We start from the raw sequence: 18,602 nt of genomic DNA on the forward strand, positions 1-18,602 counted from the left end.
TATCGGGCTGATTCTGGAAATGAGGATGTTGAGGTTTAGTGAATTTGGAAAGCTTTGGAGTAATTATTTCAGACTTCCCTCTCAGAATTCCACAGACTGGGAGCCTTCACCCACAGACACTTCCCTCGTCCCAGTCCTGTTCCTCAGGCTGGTTGGTTTAGGTGAGGCCTCTCTCTCACTGGGCCCCGACATCCTTGTGCACCCCAATGTCTCTTCCTCCCCTTACAAGGACATCTGTTAGAATAACCATCACTGCTATGACCAAATTTAGCCTTTAATTATCTCCTCCCAGGCTCTGTCTCCAAATAAAGTCACATCGGGAGTCAGGGCTTAAACATATGGATTTGGGAGAGGGACAGAATTCAGCCCCTACCAGATAGTCTGTCCAAGAGCCCACGGTTGTTAACTGAACCCAAAGACTCCTTCTACAGTCAGAGCTCACTCTCTGTCCCGTGACGTGCGAGTCTGAGAGGGGAGGCAGCTCCTATAAGAGCTGATTCAGGAAGACATCTGCACAGCAAGACGCTGTCCAGTAGGCAGGGTGGTGAAGGACTCCCAGTGACAACTAGAAGCCCCCCAGATGGCACCAAGTACAAATGGCTTTGTCTTCCTCACACCTTGCTACACAGATGGCATTCTGTTTCACTGCTTTATTTTATACCAAGTGTGCGCATCCGGTATCCACCAACAGCCAGCATTTCATTGGGTTTTTCTTTTCTTCTCTCCCAACCACCAGCTAACGTCCTGGAGGGCGACTCCATGGACCAGGATGTCGAGAGCCCTGTGCCCATCCACCAGCCAAAGTTGCCTAAGCAGGCCAGGGAGGACCTGCCGAGACACATCAGCCGGGACCGCACCAAAAGGAAAATCCAGAGGTACGTGAGGAAAGATGGGAAATGCAACGTGCACCATGGCAATGTGAGGGAGACCTACCGCTACCTGACCGACATCTTCACCACCCTCGTGGACCTCAAGTGGAGGTTCAACCTGCTCATCTTTGTCATGGTTTACACGGTGACGTGGCTCTTTTTCGGAATGATCTGGTGGCTAATCGCCTACATCCGAGGGGACATGGACCACATAGAGGACCCCTCCTGGACTCCCTGTGTCACCAACCTCAATGGGTTCGTCTCGGCTTTTTTGTTCTCAATAGAGACAGAAACCACCATCGGTTATGGCTACCGGGTCATCACGGATAAGTGCCCGGAGGGAATCGTGCTCCTCTTAATCCAGTCTGTGTTGGGCTCCATCGTCAATGCATTCATGGTGGGATGTATGTTTGTAAAAATATCTCAGCCCAAGAAGAGGGCGGAGACCCTGGTCTTTTCCACGCATGCCGTGATCTCCATGCGGGACGGGAAACTCTGCCTGATGTTCCGGGTGGGGGACCTTAGGAATTCCCACATTGTGGAGGCATCCATCAGGGCCAAGTTGATCAAATCCAAACAGACTTCAGAGGGAGAGTTCATCCCTCTAAACCAGACGGACATCAACGTGGGGTACTACACGGGGGACGACCGCCTGTTCCTGGTGTCGCCGCTGATCATCAGTCATGAAATCAACCAACAGAGTCCTTTCTGGGAGATCTCCAAAGCTCAGCTTCCCAAAGAGGAGCTGGAAATCGTGGTCATCCTAGAAGGAATGGTGGAAGCCACAGGTAAGGAGGGCTCCATCCTGGGGTATCTGTGGGCTGGATGCTCGTTTAGACTGGACCCGCCATCATTCTTGCAACAGATAGAAAGCTGAACCTGGGTCTCTGATGCCACCGTCCCCGACCTTTGTGCTAAAGTGTGCCTCTGTGTCCTACAGCCTTAAGTATATCCACCAAGGAGCCTAACCACCTACCCTGTACTTCTATATGAGAGAAAGAGCTATCGTGTCCTAGTTAGCTACCCAAATGTCTACAACAGCCAGAACTGGACCAGACTGAAGCCAGCAGCTGGGAACTCAACCTGAGTCTCCCGACAGCAGCCACCACCTCCTGCTTCCTGGGCCTGTATTTGGAGGCAGGTGCGCTTAGGAGCCAGAGCTGGACATAAAATACAAGTGCTCCACTACAGCAGGCGTCCTAAGTGGTATCGTAAACGCCCACCCCCACTTAGCTTTTCAGAAGCCCTTCAGGAAGTGAGTTAGTGAATACTTTTAAAAGTCGCTTCATATATTTTAAATTTCCAAATATTTACTTAAAGTAAAATTTAGTGTCTCTAAAGGACTATTTCAATGGCTTTAAAGCACTGCTCACTTCAATATTTGAGGTGTTTTATTACCAAGCCACGTGGAAGAAAGTAAGCCTTCCAAACGAAGTCTAACAAATTTGCACTCCGAAAGACATAGTTTCACCTGTTCCTGGAGCCATGTGTAAGGCCATAGCCTTGGTTTCACTTCCTTTCAAGGGCACCTCATGTCTCCCCACTCCCTTTGCTGGGCCCCCATAAGACCTAATACCCCAGACCCAGTTAAAAAAATAAGCAAGACTCCAGGAGAAACGAAAATGCTGGCGAGCCATCCGTCAGCATCCTGTCAATGCTGCTTTAACAGCTACTTCCGGGTGTTCTCAGGGTGGAGAGACGGTTTGTGTTTATTGAAGTTGTCACTCATGTCGGAGTTTTCATGTTGCCCATCCCAGCTGCCCATTTTTATCTGTAGCATCTCACAGATCAGAGCTACAAGCCCTAGTCCCGCTGACAACGGTGCCTCCCAGACAGAGCACGAAGCAGCACCCTGCCCTTGCTTTTACTGTTTGTTCTTCTGACTTGCCGCTTTGCTCTTGGGGTCCTCTTCCCTTACATAATCGGCCCTTGTGTCCTTTTAAAGTCAGAGGCTCGAGGCTGGCAGACATCATCAGAAAATGCATGACCTGCAGGCTGGCCCCAGATTCTTCATTGTCCTGTGACAACCTAACCCTGCCTGTCCCTGTCAAAGGAAAGTCCTTGGTCCATGTTTCTACCTTTCTGTCCCAACCAGCAAAGTCACGGCCAGCAGCAACTTTCTCTTGGGGAGGTGTAACTCAGCAGTAGGTTTTCAAGCTGCCGCAAGCAGAGAGTGCGAATGAGGGCTTGGCGTGGGGCTCGGTGACACGGGGACACCCCTTTCCACTGAACAAAAGGATCATGAACCCGAGCTGTAGAAGTCATCTTCATTTTCCTTTATCGGAGAGACAGAGACGTTCCATGCACCGGTTCATGCCCAGAATGCCAGCAGCAGCTGGGGCTTGGCCAGATCGAAGCCAGGAACTCAATCCGTGCCTCTCCCATGTGGGTGGCAGGGACCCAGCTCCGTGAGCCTCCGTCTGCCGACTTGCAGGGGCTGGAGTCAGGAGCTGCAGTGGGGACTCAAAGACGCAGGCATCCTATCCGCTGGCTCCTAAAAATCTTTAAAGACTAGCAAATGGCAGCCGGCCTGCCATGTCTGTCTGCATCCATGTGTTCAGCCCACCACGGATCCAAAATAGCCACCCACAAAACCTGTGCCTGCGCTGAACACACACAGACTTGTTCTCTTGTCACTATTCCCTGGACAGTACAGCGCAGACATGCTTGCAGGGCATTTGCCTCGAGTGAGATGTCGCGTGTCATGTAGAGGTGCACACCGGGGCGGGGGGTGTGTGCAAAGGTTACAGGCATGTTCTTTGTCATCTTATTGAAGGCACTTGAGCACCTGCAGATGTTGGTGTTGGTCCCTGGCAGTCGCAAAGGGACGGCCGTGGATTTATTTCACACCCACCGTGGGGCCAGGTGTTCAACTCAATGAGGGCAACTTGACCGAGAGCCGGCCCCTGCAGCCCGGGCGGTGCTTAGACTGCTGGTCTCCCTGACTCATGAGCCTCTCTTTTTAAAATACTTCTTTCTGTATTTGAAACCGCAACTTCTGTGAAATGCTGAATAAATAAGTGCTGTACCTGGGGCTGGTTCGGGGCGTCCACATGAGGCCATCGCTGTGTGCAGGAGACACAAGGGGAGAGGAGCAAGCGGGCACTTCTGCAACCTCAGTGAGCTCGGAGGCTCTGGCGCCCCCTAGTGGTCACGACGGCAGCACTGACCCCTCCTGCTGCAAGGGGTTTTGTTTGTTTGTTTGTTTTTTTAATCAGAGCCACAGAGAGGGTCCCGGGTGAGGCTTATCCATGTGTCTCTGAGCTCCAGAATCAAAAGCCACTGGAGACGTCCCTCTGGCTCCTGATGTTAACCTGAGCTTCCAATGGCAGGAGCTGAGCTTTGTGTCCCTCCAAACCAAAGCCCAATCTCAAAAAGTAAGTGAATCCGGAGCAAGCAGATCCTCTTCATGATGTCGGTGCCTTGCAATTCTCCCTGGGGCAGGCCCTGTCTTTCTGATGACAGCTGGCAGTGAGTGAGCCTCTCCAAGTGGAGACGCCAGACTTTCTTGGTAATTAACAGTGATGCTTGCCTGGGAGCATTTGGAGGCCTTTGCACGCCTTGCTTAGGGAATGCCAGCAAAAAAAAATCCAAATCCTCGCTCTGAAAGTGGGGGAGGGGTGTTCTAGAAAGCTCCGGAAGTGTCTGGAAGCTGCACAGGTCTGGTTCCTGTAACAAAGCCCAGCTCCTGAACTTCGGATACTGTTTCTTTGTGAATGAAAGATCTGTAGACATTCCTTAGGGAGAACAAAAAACGTTTTCAATGTATCCAAGCAGGTAAAGAAACAAATGGAGACCAAAGGACACTCCAGGAAAACTAATTACTCATTGGAGTGCCAGATTGGAAAGCAGGGTGCATGGTGACAGCCAGTGACACAAACGGCTTTCCTGGTAAGAAATCCCTTCTTTCCAAAATGTCTTCGGTGACCGTACACTGCGGTGGTCAGTGGCCTCGGTTATCAGGTGAGTCTCAGGCAGCAACCACAATGCAACACCCACTTCCTGCTCGCTGTGGGTGATTGCAACATGGTGTTTCCGCCACTGAGTTGCTCTCCTGTGGCAGCTCTCAGGGCCCTCCAGCTGCTGGGAGCTGGGGTGGGGAGGGGGCAGGGGCAGAGGGGGACAGGCTAGGTGCTGCTGGCTGCCTTCCATCCCAGCGCTGGCTACAGCACAGTCGGTTCCAGGGTTGGACATTGGAGCAAGCTCCTTGAAGGCAGGCAGCGAGCCCTGCTCAGCCTGGGCGCCCTGCAGGGAGCTCATCCAACGGCAGCCATGGAGGACGCAGCCGCATCCTCTGCAGATGTCCTCGGCCTGCCCCTGCCCGGGAGCCAGAGTGACCTCTCAAGACCTTTCTAGTCATGCAATTCTATTTTTGAAAATGAATCAAACCCTGGAAAATTCTGACACCAGCCGCCCAGACATCTAGGAGCGAGCCGTGTCTCATCTGCAAATATATTTTTAAAGGGGGCCATTTCTGTCCCTGACACATGGGTGTTTACAGAAGGTTCCATAGCTACGTAAACAAACACGCTCAGCAGCTGCGGCAAATTGCGTTAAAATAGTAAAGCGTTCGTATTGCCTGGTATTTATAGGGGCAAATGGGCCTCGCGCCTGGATGACGGCTCCGCAGCCCCGGGCCCACTGCCAGCCTGCTCCTCGCTACAGCCTCCGATTGATGCACTCCCAGATTTACCCCCGACAACCCTGCAACTGTGACAGGCAGTCCCCCTTTTGCTTTTTTTTTTTTTTTAATTACAAAAACTATCAAACTTACACAAAAATGGACCAACTGGAGTCATTAACACTTGTGTGCCTGCCATTCAATTGCAATTGCAATAATTGTCAATTCACAGCCAAACTTTTGTCTGTATCCCCCACCACTGACTACACCCAGCGTTGCAAATATCTCAGCACGTGTCTCTGGGAGAGAAGGACTCTTTCGAACCACAATACCCCCAGGATCCCTAAAATAATCACAGTGCTGTCTGGAGCTCTATTATCTACCAAGTGTTCCAACTTCAACTGTCTCGTAAATGTCATAATCTTTTTTTTTTTACAAGCTGTTGGCTTGAATCAGGAACCCAATGTGGTGAACACACTGTGTGCCATTAGCTGAGGTCTCTTTTCAAGTCTAGGAACTCCCCTTCCACCTCTGTTTATTGTCTTCTTTCCTGATACATTTTCCTTAAAGAAGGGAACTGATTTAAATACTGCACCAAAAGTGGGGCAAGTGGAAGATGGCAGGAAGGCAACTTAACACAACACAAGAGGAAATGCCAATTGACAGGCAGCTCTCCACAGCCGTGCAGCCTGCACTCCTCGATTCAACCAAATGCAGATTGAAAATATTCGAGGAAAAAACCCACATCCACCCTGCACATGGAGATTTGTTTTCCTTAGCATTATCCTCTAACCATTGTAGCATAACAACTGTTTACGTAGCATCTACAGTGTACTAGGAATTCTACGTCACCTAGCCATGATTTAAGGTATATGACAGGGTACCATAGGCTATTAAGCAAATCCTACACCACTTTCTGAAAGCAAGCACGCATCTGTGGGTTCTGGCATCTGTGAAGGTAGCTGTGGATACCGAGGTATGGGCTGTGTAGACGAGGATGCAGGGCCGGCTGCCCTGAGTCGCTTTTGAGGGGTACAAGGAGGCTGCTCAGGATACACTAGGAACGGGGACAGCATCCCTTCCCCTGCCTTAGAACGCCGTTCCACTCTAGCGTAACATGCAGGGTCGATAGCCCCATAAATCACAACCCAGATCACAAAGTGTCTGAGTCAAATGGAATCTTCTGCCAACCCTTATCCAACACGGAGTAGAGACCAAACAGGAGAGTGACTTAGCTGAAGTCCCAAGACCACCAGCAGTGGTGGCCAGCATCTTGAGTGCGGTTGGTTCATGAAGATTCTGCAGGAAAATGTACCCCAAAAGGCAAATGACATTTCACCTGCCGGGGCCAGGGTTCACGCACTCCCTGGCCTTTGCTCCCGCCATCCCTTCCTCCTCTCCTTGAAGGCTTCTCTGCTCATCTCCAAATGTTATTGAGTCACTGGAAAACTCCATAGGCAGTTACCTGAATAAGCTGCTGTTTCTAGCAATGCTGCTTCTTCATCATCCCACTTGCCACCTCTTATTCTCCCCTTTTGATATGTTACTGCTAGTGCCTGCCTTAGAGAGCCATCATCTCCGTACTTACCGTTTTCTTCTCTAAAGAGTTATAACCCTAATTACCTAGCCTAGGAAAAGAGCTTGTTGGCGAGACCTGAAATGCCAAGAACTTGAGTAAAAATATCTATAGTGGTATCCTTGGGGTAAGTCTATCAGAGGAGTGATTTTTTTGAAAAATGTCAAGATCTACAAATATCTTTCTCCTACGTCAAAATCTACCACCCATTAACATGGAGAAATCCAACTATCCTTTCTTTGAGTCTTAGGTTCAACTCATCTATCCAAGGCTTCCTCCTAAAAGGCCCAGGTAGATTTTGTTCAGCCCGGTAGTGTCACTGGCTGGATGCAGATCGACAGCAGTTGCTCCCCTAATATGTAATCGTCAGGAGCCTGGCGACCCTGTGACCTCTGGCTCCATAAATGTCCTAGAAACCTGACATTGGATACTGTAGAACACACAGGCTTTGACTTTCTTCCACCTCCTTGGAAAGCAAGAACTCTGGACAGATCCAATATCATAAGCCTATTAGACATTCCCTTCATTTAGAAGGAAGACATCACATCACCTTATATTATGGAGGTTGAAAAAATCAAAATCCTGGATTAAATTTTTCATTTTCCAAACCCTGGAACTCAAAATGCCATGGTTCTTCCTTTCTCCCCACGGCCCAGGATCAGCCACTGAAAGGTGCTGGGAGGAAGTCGGTGATGGTCATGTATGGATGAGGACATTTTCACAAGTTGGTGGAGAAATGGAATTTAAGAGGATTTGGGTGCAAGACAGATTTCAAAATGCATGCACAGCTTTTCGTAATACACATTTTCCACGAATTTTTTTTTGGACAGGCAGAGTTAGTGAGAGAGAGACAGACAGAAAGAAAGGTCTTCCTTCCATTGGTTCACCCCCCAAATGGCCACCATTGGCCGGCGCGCTACACTGATCCGAAGCCAGGAGCCAGGTGCTTCTCCTGGTCTCCCATGCAAGTGCAGGGTCCAAGGACCTGGGCCATCCTCCATTGCACTCCCGGGCCACAGCAGAGAGCTGGCCTGGAAGAGGAGCAACCAGGACAGAATCCGGCATCCAACTGGGACTAGAACCCAGGGTGCCAGCGCCACAGGCGGAGGATTAGCCTAGTGAGCCACGGCGCCAGCCCATGAATTTTTTGAAGACCCATGTCTTCTAGAATACAGAATTCAAACCTAAGGCAAAACTGGACTAGGATCCACGTCGGCCCTGATCCATACCCTAAGTCAATAACCATTATCTTGGAGAGAAACAGTACCATTTTGAGGCCGGCGCTGTGGCGTAGCTGGTAAAGCCACTGCCTGCAGTGCTAGTATCCCATTTGGGCACAGGTTCAGGTCCCAGCCGCTCCACTTCCAATCCAGCTGTGGCCTGGGAAACCAGCAGAAGATGGCCAAGTCCTTGGGCTCCTGCACCCATGTGGGAGACCCGGGAGAAGTTCCTGGCTCCTGGCTTCAGACTGGTGCAGCTCCAGGCATTGCGGCCAGTTGGGGAGTGAACCAGCAGATGGAAGACCTCTCTCTCTGTGTGTAACTCTGACTTTCAAGTAAATAGATAAATCTTTTTTAAAAAGCACCATTTGGATTAGGAAATGGGTGCCAAATAGTGTGACACTTCTCATTAGCAAACCTTTCAATAAAAAGAGTTTTGTGATTTCTTTGAGCCTTCAATAAGAGAGCTGACAGCAGGTTATCGAGGGGCAGGTGGGCCTGACAATTTCTAGTGGTTGGAAGAAGAGCTTTGGGAAGAACCTTGTAAATTGTTCACACATGTATACACACACACACACAGGCACACACACACACACACCTGTTACACAGCTCAGCATCCAGACGTGCTGCTACTCCAGTTACCCAGGCCCTCGTCCCTCTGTCCTACACACCCACACACTTGCTTGTGACAGTAGATCGTTAATAAGCTGCTTTTTCACAAGCGAGCTCTCCCAGCTACAGCCCGGCTTCCCCATGTTTCTCCGTGTCATGTACAGCACCAGGTTCAAAGCACCGTCGCCCCACTCACTGGCTCACATAACCTCCCTTCAAATCCGTCTCGCCAACTTTGCCACGGGAACGGTATTGGTCCCTACCACACAGGCACCATTGCAGCCTCCTAAATCCATGAGTGCAGACCATGTAGGTCCCACCGTGGGCTACACAGGTGAAAGACAAACAGAACAAAGTTGTGCAGGCACGGGAAGTCAGGTATGTGTTAAGGGCTGGCCCCCGGGAGTGGTTCCATCGTCCTCAGAGAGCTTGCAGCTGGTGCCCCTACAGCATGACAAGCAAATCCCCTGGGAGTCACTGCAGCGGCAAATGTGGCCTGGGGGGTGCCCGTGCATGCAGTGCACAAACACAGCCTGGCCTCTGTCCCAGCGACCTAGCATGAATATCAATCAACGGGATCTGAATTAATGAGCACCACTGGATCCAGAGAGGCTTGTGCACGCCTACAGAGAGCAACGTTTCATCCCTCAGTTTCTGCCAAAGTGGACAGGAATGTAGGTCACCCCCACACTGCCCAGACGACGCTTCCACGCAGAGGAGAGCCACCGTTTGCATTGAAGAAGGGATTTGTGTGTTCCCAGCTTCCTCCTGGATATTTCATAGGAACCCTGAGGTATCCGCTGATGCAACAATGTAGAAAATGCACTTTCGTGCCGGTAACTAAAGGATATTTATTTGCATAAGTGGAGACAGACTCAGCAAAGCGTGGCAGAGAGTGTGCCTTTCTCTGTGGGAAATTCCATTGTTCTCTTACAAAGCAAACCCTGGCGCTGCCCTGTCTGCCTGCCTGAGCTGGGTTATGCATCTGACACAAGCAATGGCAGGGGTGACAGCAGCAGGGTTCCGTCTTCATTGACATGACAGGTCACCTCCTGTTTGCTCCAGGATGCAGCCTTCAGGGGCAGCCGTTAGGTAGGACATGCCATCCCCGTGATGACGGGAAAAGGAGAAGCAGCAGCCAGCTCGCCTCTGCTCACCACCTGCGAGTCTCAGCAAATCATCCCGCAGTGCCTGCTCGCCATGGGCTGGGGAAATACAGTGGTGGTCATTCACGTGTTCACCCAAAATGCCTGCCTGCTATCCTGCCACGCGCACAGTAGGGCCTCATTTCTGCTCCTGCTGATTAGGGCCTCGGTATTTGACAGTCCCATCACCGCATACCCAAGTGATGAGGATCCACCCTGGTGGGAACTCTGCGAGCCAGTGTGTGACGTTCCGTTTCCACGGCTAGGGTTGTCATGGAAACACACGTCACAGAGAAGCCTCTGCGGTACCGGATTCTTGGTTGGCTTTGAAGAGTAGGCCCCCTGCCGAGTCACTGGGGACACGGAGCACGGCTGAAAGACAACTCATGTCGGGTTAAGCCACAGACACTTGGGTTTGTCACCACGGTACAATGTAGCCCACCTTGCCTGCTATAAAATGTCGCATTAACAGCTTGCCAAGCCGGCTGGTATACACTGCTGAGCACAGAAGCCTCTCCCGGAGGTGGGTTTGTAGCCAGCTGCTTCCCGGAGCCTGAACCCTCTTCTCGGAGTTCTCGCTTCCCTGGTTAAGGCTCTGAGGTCAGACGGGCTGGGTTCAGATTCTGCTGATTGTCCCTGTGGTTGGACACATCACATTCCTCAATGTCACCAAAATCGCTGCAAGGTGCGAGTGACACTTGTAGCTACAAAATGATTCCATGTGATGATACGAGCAAATCCTCCATCTCCCCGTGTAAGTGCTCAGAAGAGTTAGAGAGGGCGTCTGAGATCCCATGAATGTCCAGCTGTCACTCGCTTGTGCCTACCGGATGCCCGTGGCTTCATCAGATGTTTTGCATGGGCCACTTTCTGTCCTCGAAACGATTCTGAGAGGTGCGTTCCTCGTTTGTTGGCTCTTGGGTAGGGGGTTGGGGACGCGGGCAGCTGCCCAAGGTCACCCCACTGGTGAAGTGGGAAAGCCAGGACACAGCCCCAGGGCTGCCCACTCCACCATCCATCCACCCCCCAGAGCCTTCTACACAGACCCGCTTGGGCATCTCCAAAGTTGTGGTTCTAGAGCCAAGTTCAGGACCACAGTGGCAGCTGTGGCTCTGTGACTGTGGCCTCGGCTTCCCCACCACGCTGGCCTTGCCTGACTGCAGAAGGCCAGCAAGGGTGGCCACTCCTGCGTAACCATTGGCAGTGAGTCTCCCGAAGGGGCATCCCACTGGCTCGCGCTCTCCAGATCCGCCCAGCTCAGTGCCGTAGGGTCACTGTGCCAGCCGAAGCTCTGGGCCAGCCCCATCCAACATTTGCCGGTGCCAGCACAGCCCAACGTGCAACCAAGCGGCCAGCTTACAGGGGGTGAAAAAAAATAAAAACAAAGTTTAACATGGAAAGGGAAGAATCAATTTTGACAGCTTTTGACAGCGCTCTCTGCTGGAAAGCAGTGTAATAAAGCGATTGAGGCTTTGAGCAGCCTAATTAAACCCTGCTGAAAAAGTCCAGCAAGACCCTTTATGGAGGAGGAGGGAGGTTGATGAGGATGAGGATGGTGGTCCACTCACTGAAGCCATCCTTGAAAATCTTAATTGCTCATCTGCCAAGTAAACATGTTTCCTCTTACATTTTCTCAAGCATATTTTATGTAAGCAAATGTTGACAGAAATCTGTACAAGCTGACGGATGGGAGAGGGGCTGATCGATGGGCAGTGACATCCAAGAGCACGCGGTAGGGAACTTCAAGGAGACGCGGTGCGAGGAGGGAGTCTGAGACGCTATGTTCACAGCGACCTTCAGCTGAGGGTGTCTGATGCAACTCACAAACCTATAGTCTGAAAGGCCTGCATCTTTAATTACTGTCTCCAGAGGAGCGGCGGTAGGGCTGGGCCACCATCGCTATGAGGATGGGGGGGAGGCCCAGCCAGGGGCAAAAAAGACTCCCAAACGCTGCCCCGGTTCCTCCCAGCGTCCGTCTCATGTCCACCCAAAGGGACTTCCGCACGTTCAGCCCGGCCTGTGGACCCTAGGCCACCACAGGCGGAGAAAGAGGTCAAGTTCATTGAGCCGACAACAACTGAGTGGTGATTTCACATGAAAAAGAAGGCAGCTTGACTGGCCACCAACCGACCAGACGGTTTCCAGCACTGAGGCCCGGCGTGGGCTTGGCGGGGGATCCTCGTCACCCCTGACGCTGGCGAGGCTCACTACGTGCGCTGGGAGTTTTGTGCCAGCAAAGCCAGGAGCCCTCCCCTGCCACACTGAAAGGTACAAGGGCACAGGGACACCTCTGCCCTCCGGTGCAGACTCAAGCAGGCTCAGCAGGTGCAAGCGAGCGTCTCCTGATGTGCGAGAGGTGGTGGCCCAGGAGAGAGGGACCAGAAAGGACCTCGTGTGCACCTGCCTTGGGAGGGCACTCGCCAGATGCCCCAGGGTCTCTTCTCAGGGTGAAAGGGAACCACAGAAGGAGCAAGGGGCGTGCCCTCAGATGTAAATACTTCATTGTCCATCTCCCCGCCCCCACCAACCCAAGATGTCCACTTTCTTCTCCCCAGTCCTCCAGCCCCGCCCACCCCCTGCACAGCAACCTGGTCTCTCACTGGGGAGAAATAGAAGTGATCCAACCACAGCACACGCATCTTGGAACGGCCATCTCTGCCCCTCCCCACGGCACCGTGGAACCTGCTTCCAGCCGGGGCCACCTCTGGATCCCACCCCCTCAGCCTATTCAAACATTGTCACCCCTAATAATTCATTTTCACCGAAAATGCCTGACTTCCACTCTCTTAAAGAACCAATAGGCGCAAACGAAGCGGTGCGTCTCTGGGTTCCATGTCCTCCTACGGCGCTGTCCGTTTCTCAACTCTTCTTCTCCTATGACTTCTGGAAGGAAGTGACCATCATCCCCACAGCCACTTCCTGCCTTCACACTTCCTGCCTTCCCACTTCCTGCCTTCCGCCCCACAACCACCGCCCACAACAGCGTGCACACCCCTGCTCCAGAGTCCACTCCCATTCCGGCCTCCTGGCCTCTGCGTCAGCCGCTGACCACTGCCTCCCTCCCCGATGTCTTCATCCTGACCCCTGCTGTCCCTCCGACCTCAGTGACAGCGCCTTCCGGAAGCCTGGTCCCAGTTTTCCCTCTCCACGAGCCAGGCTGGCCCTGGGCTTTATTTACTGCAGCGACACCGGCTACCTGACTCCTGTCTCGTCTCCCCATGAGCCGCGCTCTCAGAGGCCCAGCTGCATGTGTGGTCTCTTTCCCGAGATGCTCGCCGGCGTGTGCGGCTGGCACGCCCAGAGCAGACAGGAGAGATTTCCCAGCACCCTCGGCTACTCCCCTCCCCATCGTCCCCGCGTCCCTAAACGTCACCATCAGCCACGCAGCGGCTCAGTTCACAACCTGCAGCGTCATCCCCGCTTGGTCTGGTCCCCTCCCTGGGACAGTCCTAGGGAAGTTACTGCTCAGTGTGTCCATCTCGGGTCGGCACTGGGCTTCCCCACATCCTGCAACCACCAGTCTGTAAAAATCCATTCGGGGCACAACAGCCCGAGCACTCTGAATCAAACGGAGGTCACAGCAAATCACTTTCCTGGTCTCCAGACTCCCGGGACCCCCACCGCACTGGGAAAATCCAGCGTCCCCGCGTGGCCTCCAGGGTCCCTGCTGCCAGCCTGTGCACTCCCACTTCTGCAGCCACCAGGGTTTAGGTACTGAGCACACGGATGTCACTCGGGTGGCGTTGGTGACAGCTCAGTTGAGCTGGCAACAGCTACACGTGAGCTCCATGAGCGCAGTGGCCTGGTGCCCGGCGCTCCCTGCTGTGCCCTGGGACCCAGGACAGTCCCCGCTGGGCGAACAAAGCACCCGACCCCTGTCAGCCTGAACCACTGCCTTCGGAGCCCAGGAATGGCCCCAAGCCACCTCTTAATCGCAAGGCCCCCTTCCTCCACCTGCTGTTTAACTCCCGGTGGCTACTGCAGGCTCTGTCCTGCCCCCCACCACTTCTCTTCCACACTTCCTCTCACAGCAGCCCGCCCTGCCTCAGGCAGCACAGGTGCAGCCCACGCCTCTGAGCTGCAGACCCAGGCAGCTCCCTGTTCCCGAGGTCTCCATCAGGGTGGCTAAGCTCAGGGGTGTGCCCTCTCCTGTAACCTACGCCCGGATGCATGCAGCGGCTCATGGCCCTGTTGTCCACATCAGAAACCTGGCTGACACCTTGCACTGTTCCCTCCCGCGTGTTCTGCAGCTCCGCTATTCCGGGACACCTAGGCTGCTGCCTGCCCATACTGCTCCTTGTGAATAAAAGCTGTTAGTCCTTGAGACACTCTACTGCCATCTGCTGGGAAACTCATGTATTAACTATGCAAATCTGTACCCCTTAGATGCAGGGTGTTGTGCAGTGTACAACCTGTGCAGCTGTATATGGTAGCCCTTGCTGAGTTTACCCATTCTGTCTTGTGCCTGTCTCTAGTGTCCAGACATCCTCTCCCCTGCAACACTGTGACCACCAAGCTGGTTCATGCCACCATACGCTCTCCCCTTGGGTATCTCACCAGCCTCTTGCTGTGGCCCTCCCCACAGATGTCAGAGTAGACGCAAACACACCCAGGGGGCTCTGAGGAGTTCAGGAACAAAAGCCAGCCCTGTTGCCACCTCTCCAGGCTGCTATGCATCCTGCTGCCAGGGTCCCTGAACATAAAACAGCCACCTCTCCTCCCGCCGCACCTGTGCCCTGGCGCCATCTTGGCCTAGGACACCGTCTCCGTTTGCTCCATGGCCAAATCCTGGCCCCTGGGCCATCCCAGCCACTGACCCAGGCGGGGTCACTCCCTCTGCTTCTGCCTCGTTTCTGCAACTCTCCACGACGTCTCGTGGGTTCCGGTCCCACGTGGGTGTCCCCAGCACACTGCATTTTTGAGGACAAAGATGATGCCTTTTTAAATTTGTTCGTTCTTCTGTTCCCAGCAGGAGCACAATCTGGCTCAATAAGTGAGATGAACAGATAAATGCTTTTCTGCCACACGATCTGGCCTCCCTTGATCTGTTTTTAGACTCCCTGGAGGGTTTCCTCGGCTCCCGGCGCCTTTCACGCGGGCTCTACCAGGAGCGAGGGCAACATCCGGCCTCCCTGGGAAGCCCGCCGAGTCGTTTCTAAAAATAAACACACTAGGCTCCTTGTTCATTCTCTAGGGTCCCCCGACCACCACCCCAGAAAAAGAGGGCAGCACCCATCTCACGGACCCCACCCAGTGTAGACAGAGGAGACAGAAAGCAGAGAACTGAGATGCAGACTTGTCCCAGGGTCCCCCAGTGGGGACCTTCTGTCCCCTCTTTAAAAGTGAGTCTTGGCCAGCAGAGACTCAAAAACAGAAAGAGAGGGAGATGCTGCCGTGGCCAGCGCAGCAGGCATCGGGCTGAGCGGAAAGAGGAAGGCGTGGCACAGAAGGAAGAAGCAGACTCAGACTTAGGGGTGCCCTGCAGGGAAGCGGGGGGTGGGGCTCCCTCTCAAAGACCAAAGACGATGGCAGAGGCCCCGACATCAGGTTCTTCCCGGTTTTATTATCAGCAGCGATGTGATCGATTCATCGTAAGCAGTGTGCAGTTCTACAGAAACAGGGTCTCGTAACAAGGAAGTCTAAGCACAGGAAAACAAGGAATGATAAGTGTAGGAAACCACAGGTTTACAGGATTACTCAAAGACTGGTAACCGCAATATTGACTATACTATACTAAAGAAAACAAATTCTTGGGGCCGGCGCTGTGGCGTAGCAGGTAAAGCTGCAGCCTGCCCATATGAGCGCCTGTTCAAGTCCCGGCTGCTTCTCTTCCAATCCAGCTCTCTGCTGTGGCCTGGGAAAGTGGAAGAAGATGGCCCAAGTCCTTGGACCCTACACCCATGTAAGAGACACCCAGAGGAAGCTCCTGGCTCCTAGCTTTAAATTGGCCCAATTCCAGCTGTAGCAGCCAATTGGGGAGTGAACCAGCAGATGGAAGACCTCTCTCTCTCTCTCTCTCTCTCTCTCTCTCTCTGCCTCTGCCTCTCTGTAACTCTGTCTTTCAAGTATATAAATAAATCTTTAAAAAAGAAAAGAAAACACATTCTTGCCCACCAAACACTACCTGGCTTCGATTGCCAGTCCCACAGACCACAGCCTGGTCAGTCACCTTTGCAGCTCAGCCAAGAGGGCTTTTGGCAGAGTTCAGGCCACGCAGTGGTCTCCAACAAGAATTATCTATTTGAAAGGCAAAGTGATAGAGGGAGAAAGACAGAGAGACACAGAGAGAGACAGAGAGAGAGAGAGAGAGAGAGATCTTCCATCCACTGGTTTACTCCTGGGGCTGAAGCCAGGAGCCAAGAACTCCATCTGGGTCCCCCATGAGTGACAGGGGTCCAAGCACTTGGGCCATCCTCTGCTGCCTTCCCAGGTACACTAGCAGGAGGCTGGATCAGAAGCAGAGCAGCAGGGACTCAGTGGGGGCCCTGGTGTGGAATCCTGGCTGGCGTCGTGGGCAGCGGTGTAGCCCCCTGCACCGCAACACCCGCCCCCAGCCGAGATTCTTCCCTGGATCCTGCACTCGAGGGCAGCTGTCCCGCCTCGTGACGGGCACAGAGAGTCCCCAGTGCCAGCTGCTTTCCCTCGCAAAGCCCCTGCTCTGTGCAGAGGAAGGAGCTGGGCTCTCAGCCAAGAGCAAAGCACAGGGAAGGGTGAGTCCTTGACCGCGAACAGAAGAGTGTGTGGCTCCACAACCACGCCCTGCTGCGGTCATCATGGAGGCGTAGAGGGGATGTGGGCACTGCCCGCTCAGCCCCCACCACAGAGGCTGCGGGGAGGCCTTTCCAGGCAAGGTGTGCCCTGGCGGCAGGGGAGCGTTTTCCAGAACTTTCTCCCACCTGGATCAAAGATCAAGCAGACGGGGCCCTGCCCTGCTTGGAGCTGATGCTGTTTCGGTAACGGGCCAGGTGTCCGTGTTTCAGTCTCTGCCACGTCGCTACAGGTGACTGGCTGCGTCCCAATATGGTTTCACTTATGGTCATATTATCGCTTTTCCCGCGTCGTGAAGTATGATTCTGCCCTGGATTTCTTTCAACTGCTTAAAAATGTCAAAGCCGTTTATCACTCTCCCGTGTTCTTGTCAATGAGTCTGACATAAAATCAAATTACCATAGGGCATCAGACAGGTGATGCCCGTGAAGGGGGCACTGTAGGTGGGGAGTGGGCCCCCGGGGACCCCTCGTCACCGCCAGTGCCCGCAGCAGGCCACAAAAGCAGCTCAGACCAGGCTGAGGGGACGTGGTTTGCATCCACCCTTGGCGTGGGCTTTCTCCCTGAAGGAGAACATTACGGGGAGCAGGGGTTTCCTGCCTCCGGGAGGGCCACAGTGGCACTTGGCTCCCAAGGCAGGTGTCCACCGGTCAACAGAACCGCTGTCAGCAGACAGAGGAGACGGACCGTGAGCACCGTTTAACCGGGATTCGCACCGGCTCTCATTTCCTTCGTCACTTGCTCTGTTTTGTTTGGAATGGAAAAGGCTTCCTCTGTCTCCCTGTTCTTCCCACAACATCATTTATTCTGAATGTCCAAAAGAGCCTTTCTTCACCAAACCCAGCTGTGCCTCAGCCTGTTTGCTCAGGGGTGACGTGTAACCTACGGCAATCAGCGGTCACCAGACTCCACCTGCTGTTGATGCACACCCACACAACACCGCCGAGCCTTCTGTCAGGAGGCCATGGGACGCGGTCGCTCAGAGGCATTCCTGACCAGACTGATCGGCAGTGCCTCCAATGGCACAGGCAGCAGTGTCACCAGGACCCCCAAATGACACTATTTACACCCCGATCATACGGCAGGCGGGAGCTGTTCACAAAGCCCTGAGGATGTGCCGTGGCTGTGTTTGCCTCTAACCGCAGGATCACGCAGGGGGCTGATTGTAAGAAACTTGCACACCAGTGATACGTGTGACATTTCCTAAAGCAACCATTCCCTCCCTGGACGGGTTCTTCCTGGAAACACACATCGGCGACTCTCAGGCTCTCTCCTGCCCTACTTGTGTTCTCTGTCTTTCCCATGCCGCCTCCCGGGGCTGCTTTCCCCCAGCCAATCTGAATTCTCCGCACCCCGGAAGCCGCAAGCAGGCACCGCCTCCTGCATGGGGACTCACGCAAGTCCTGAGCTCTGCTCTGGCCCTGGGCTCTGCCCAGCACACGTGACACCGACCAGCTCCTCCTCTGCTGCCCTCTCTCCCTGGGACAGCAACACCTCTCCAGGGAGGTGGTCAGTGCCTGTGAGTGTGGACTCCTCTCTTTCCTCCTCTGAGTCCAGGCAGAACACAGGAAGACCACAGGGACACTGCTTTAGGGGACCTCTCAGGCAGCATCCTGATCTGCCCCTGTCCATCCAAACCTGACAGCCTTCACTGATGGCCATTTGACAAGCAAGTCCTACATGGGAACATAACATGCTCAGCTCACTGAAGATCATCCAGTTGATCCTGCCTGCCACACTACATCAGGAGCCAGGGCACAGTGACAAAGGATTTCCCCATATTTCACCACA

The 18,602-nt window shown here is 53.5% G+C and overlaps 1 protein-coding gene across 2 annotated transcripts in view; it reads left to right on the top strand.

Moving 5' to 3' along the window:
* The window catches only part of KCNJ6 (potassium inwardly rectifying channel subfamily J member 6), a 269,639-nt gene that overhangs the window by 204,033 nt on the left and 47,004 nt on the right, over positions 1-18,602 (top strand). For both annotated transcript variants that reach the window (XM_008274882.5, XM_070073153.2), the window contains exon 3: positions 737-1,657. In XM_008274882.5, coding sequence (XP_008273104.1) covers positions 737-1,657 — 921 coding nt within the window. The remainder of the gene's footprint in view (positions 1-736; positions 1,658-18,602) is intronic.

This window comes from Oryctolagus cuniculus, chromosome 4 (genome assembly GCF_051225735.1).
Source record: "Oryctolagus cuniculus isolate XC-2025 breed Fujian yellow rabbit chromosome 4, ASM5122573v1, whole genome shotgun sequence".
NCBI lineage: Eukaryota > Metazoa > Chordata > Mammalia > Lagomorpha > Leporidae > Oryctolagus > Oryctolagus cuniculus.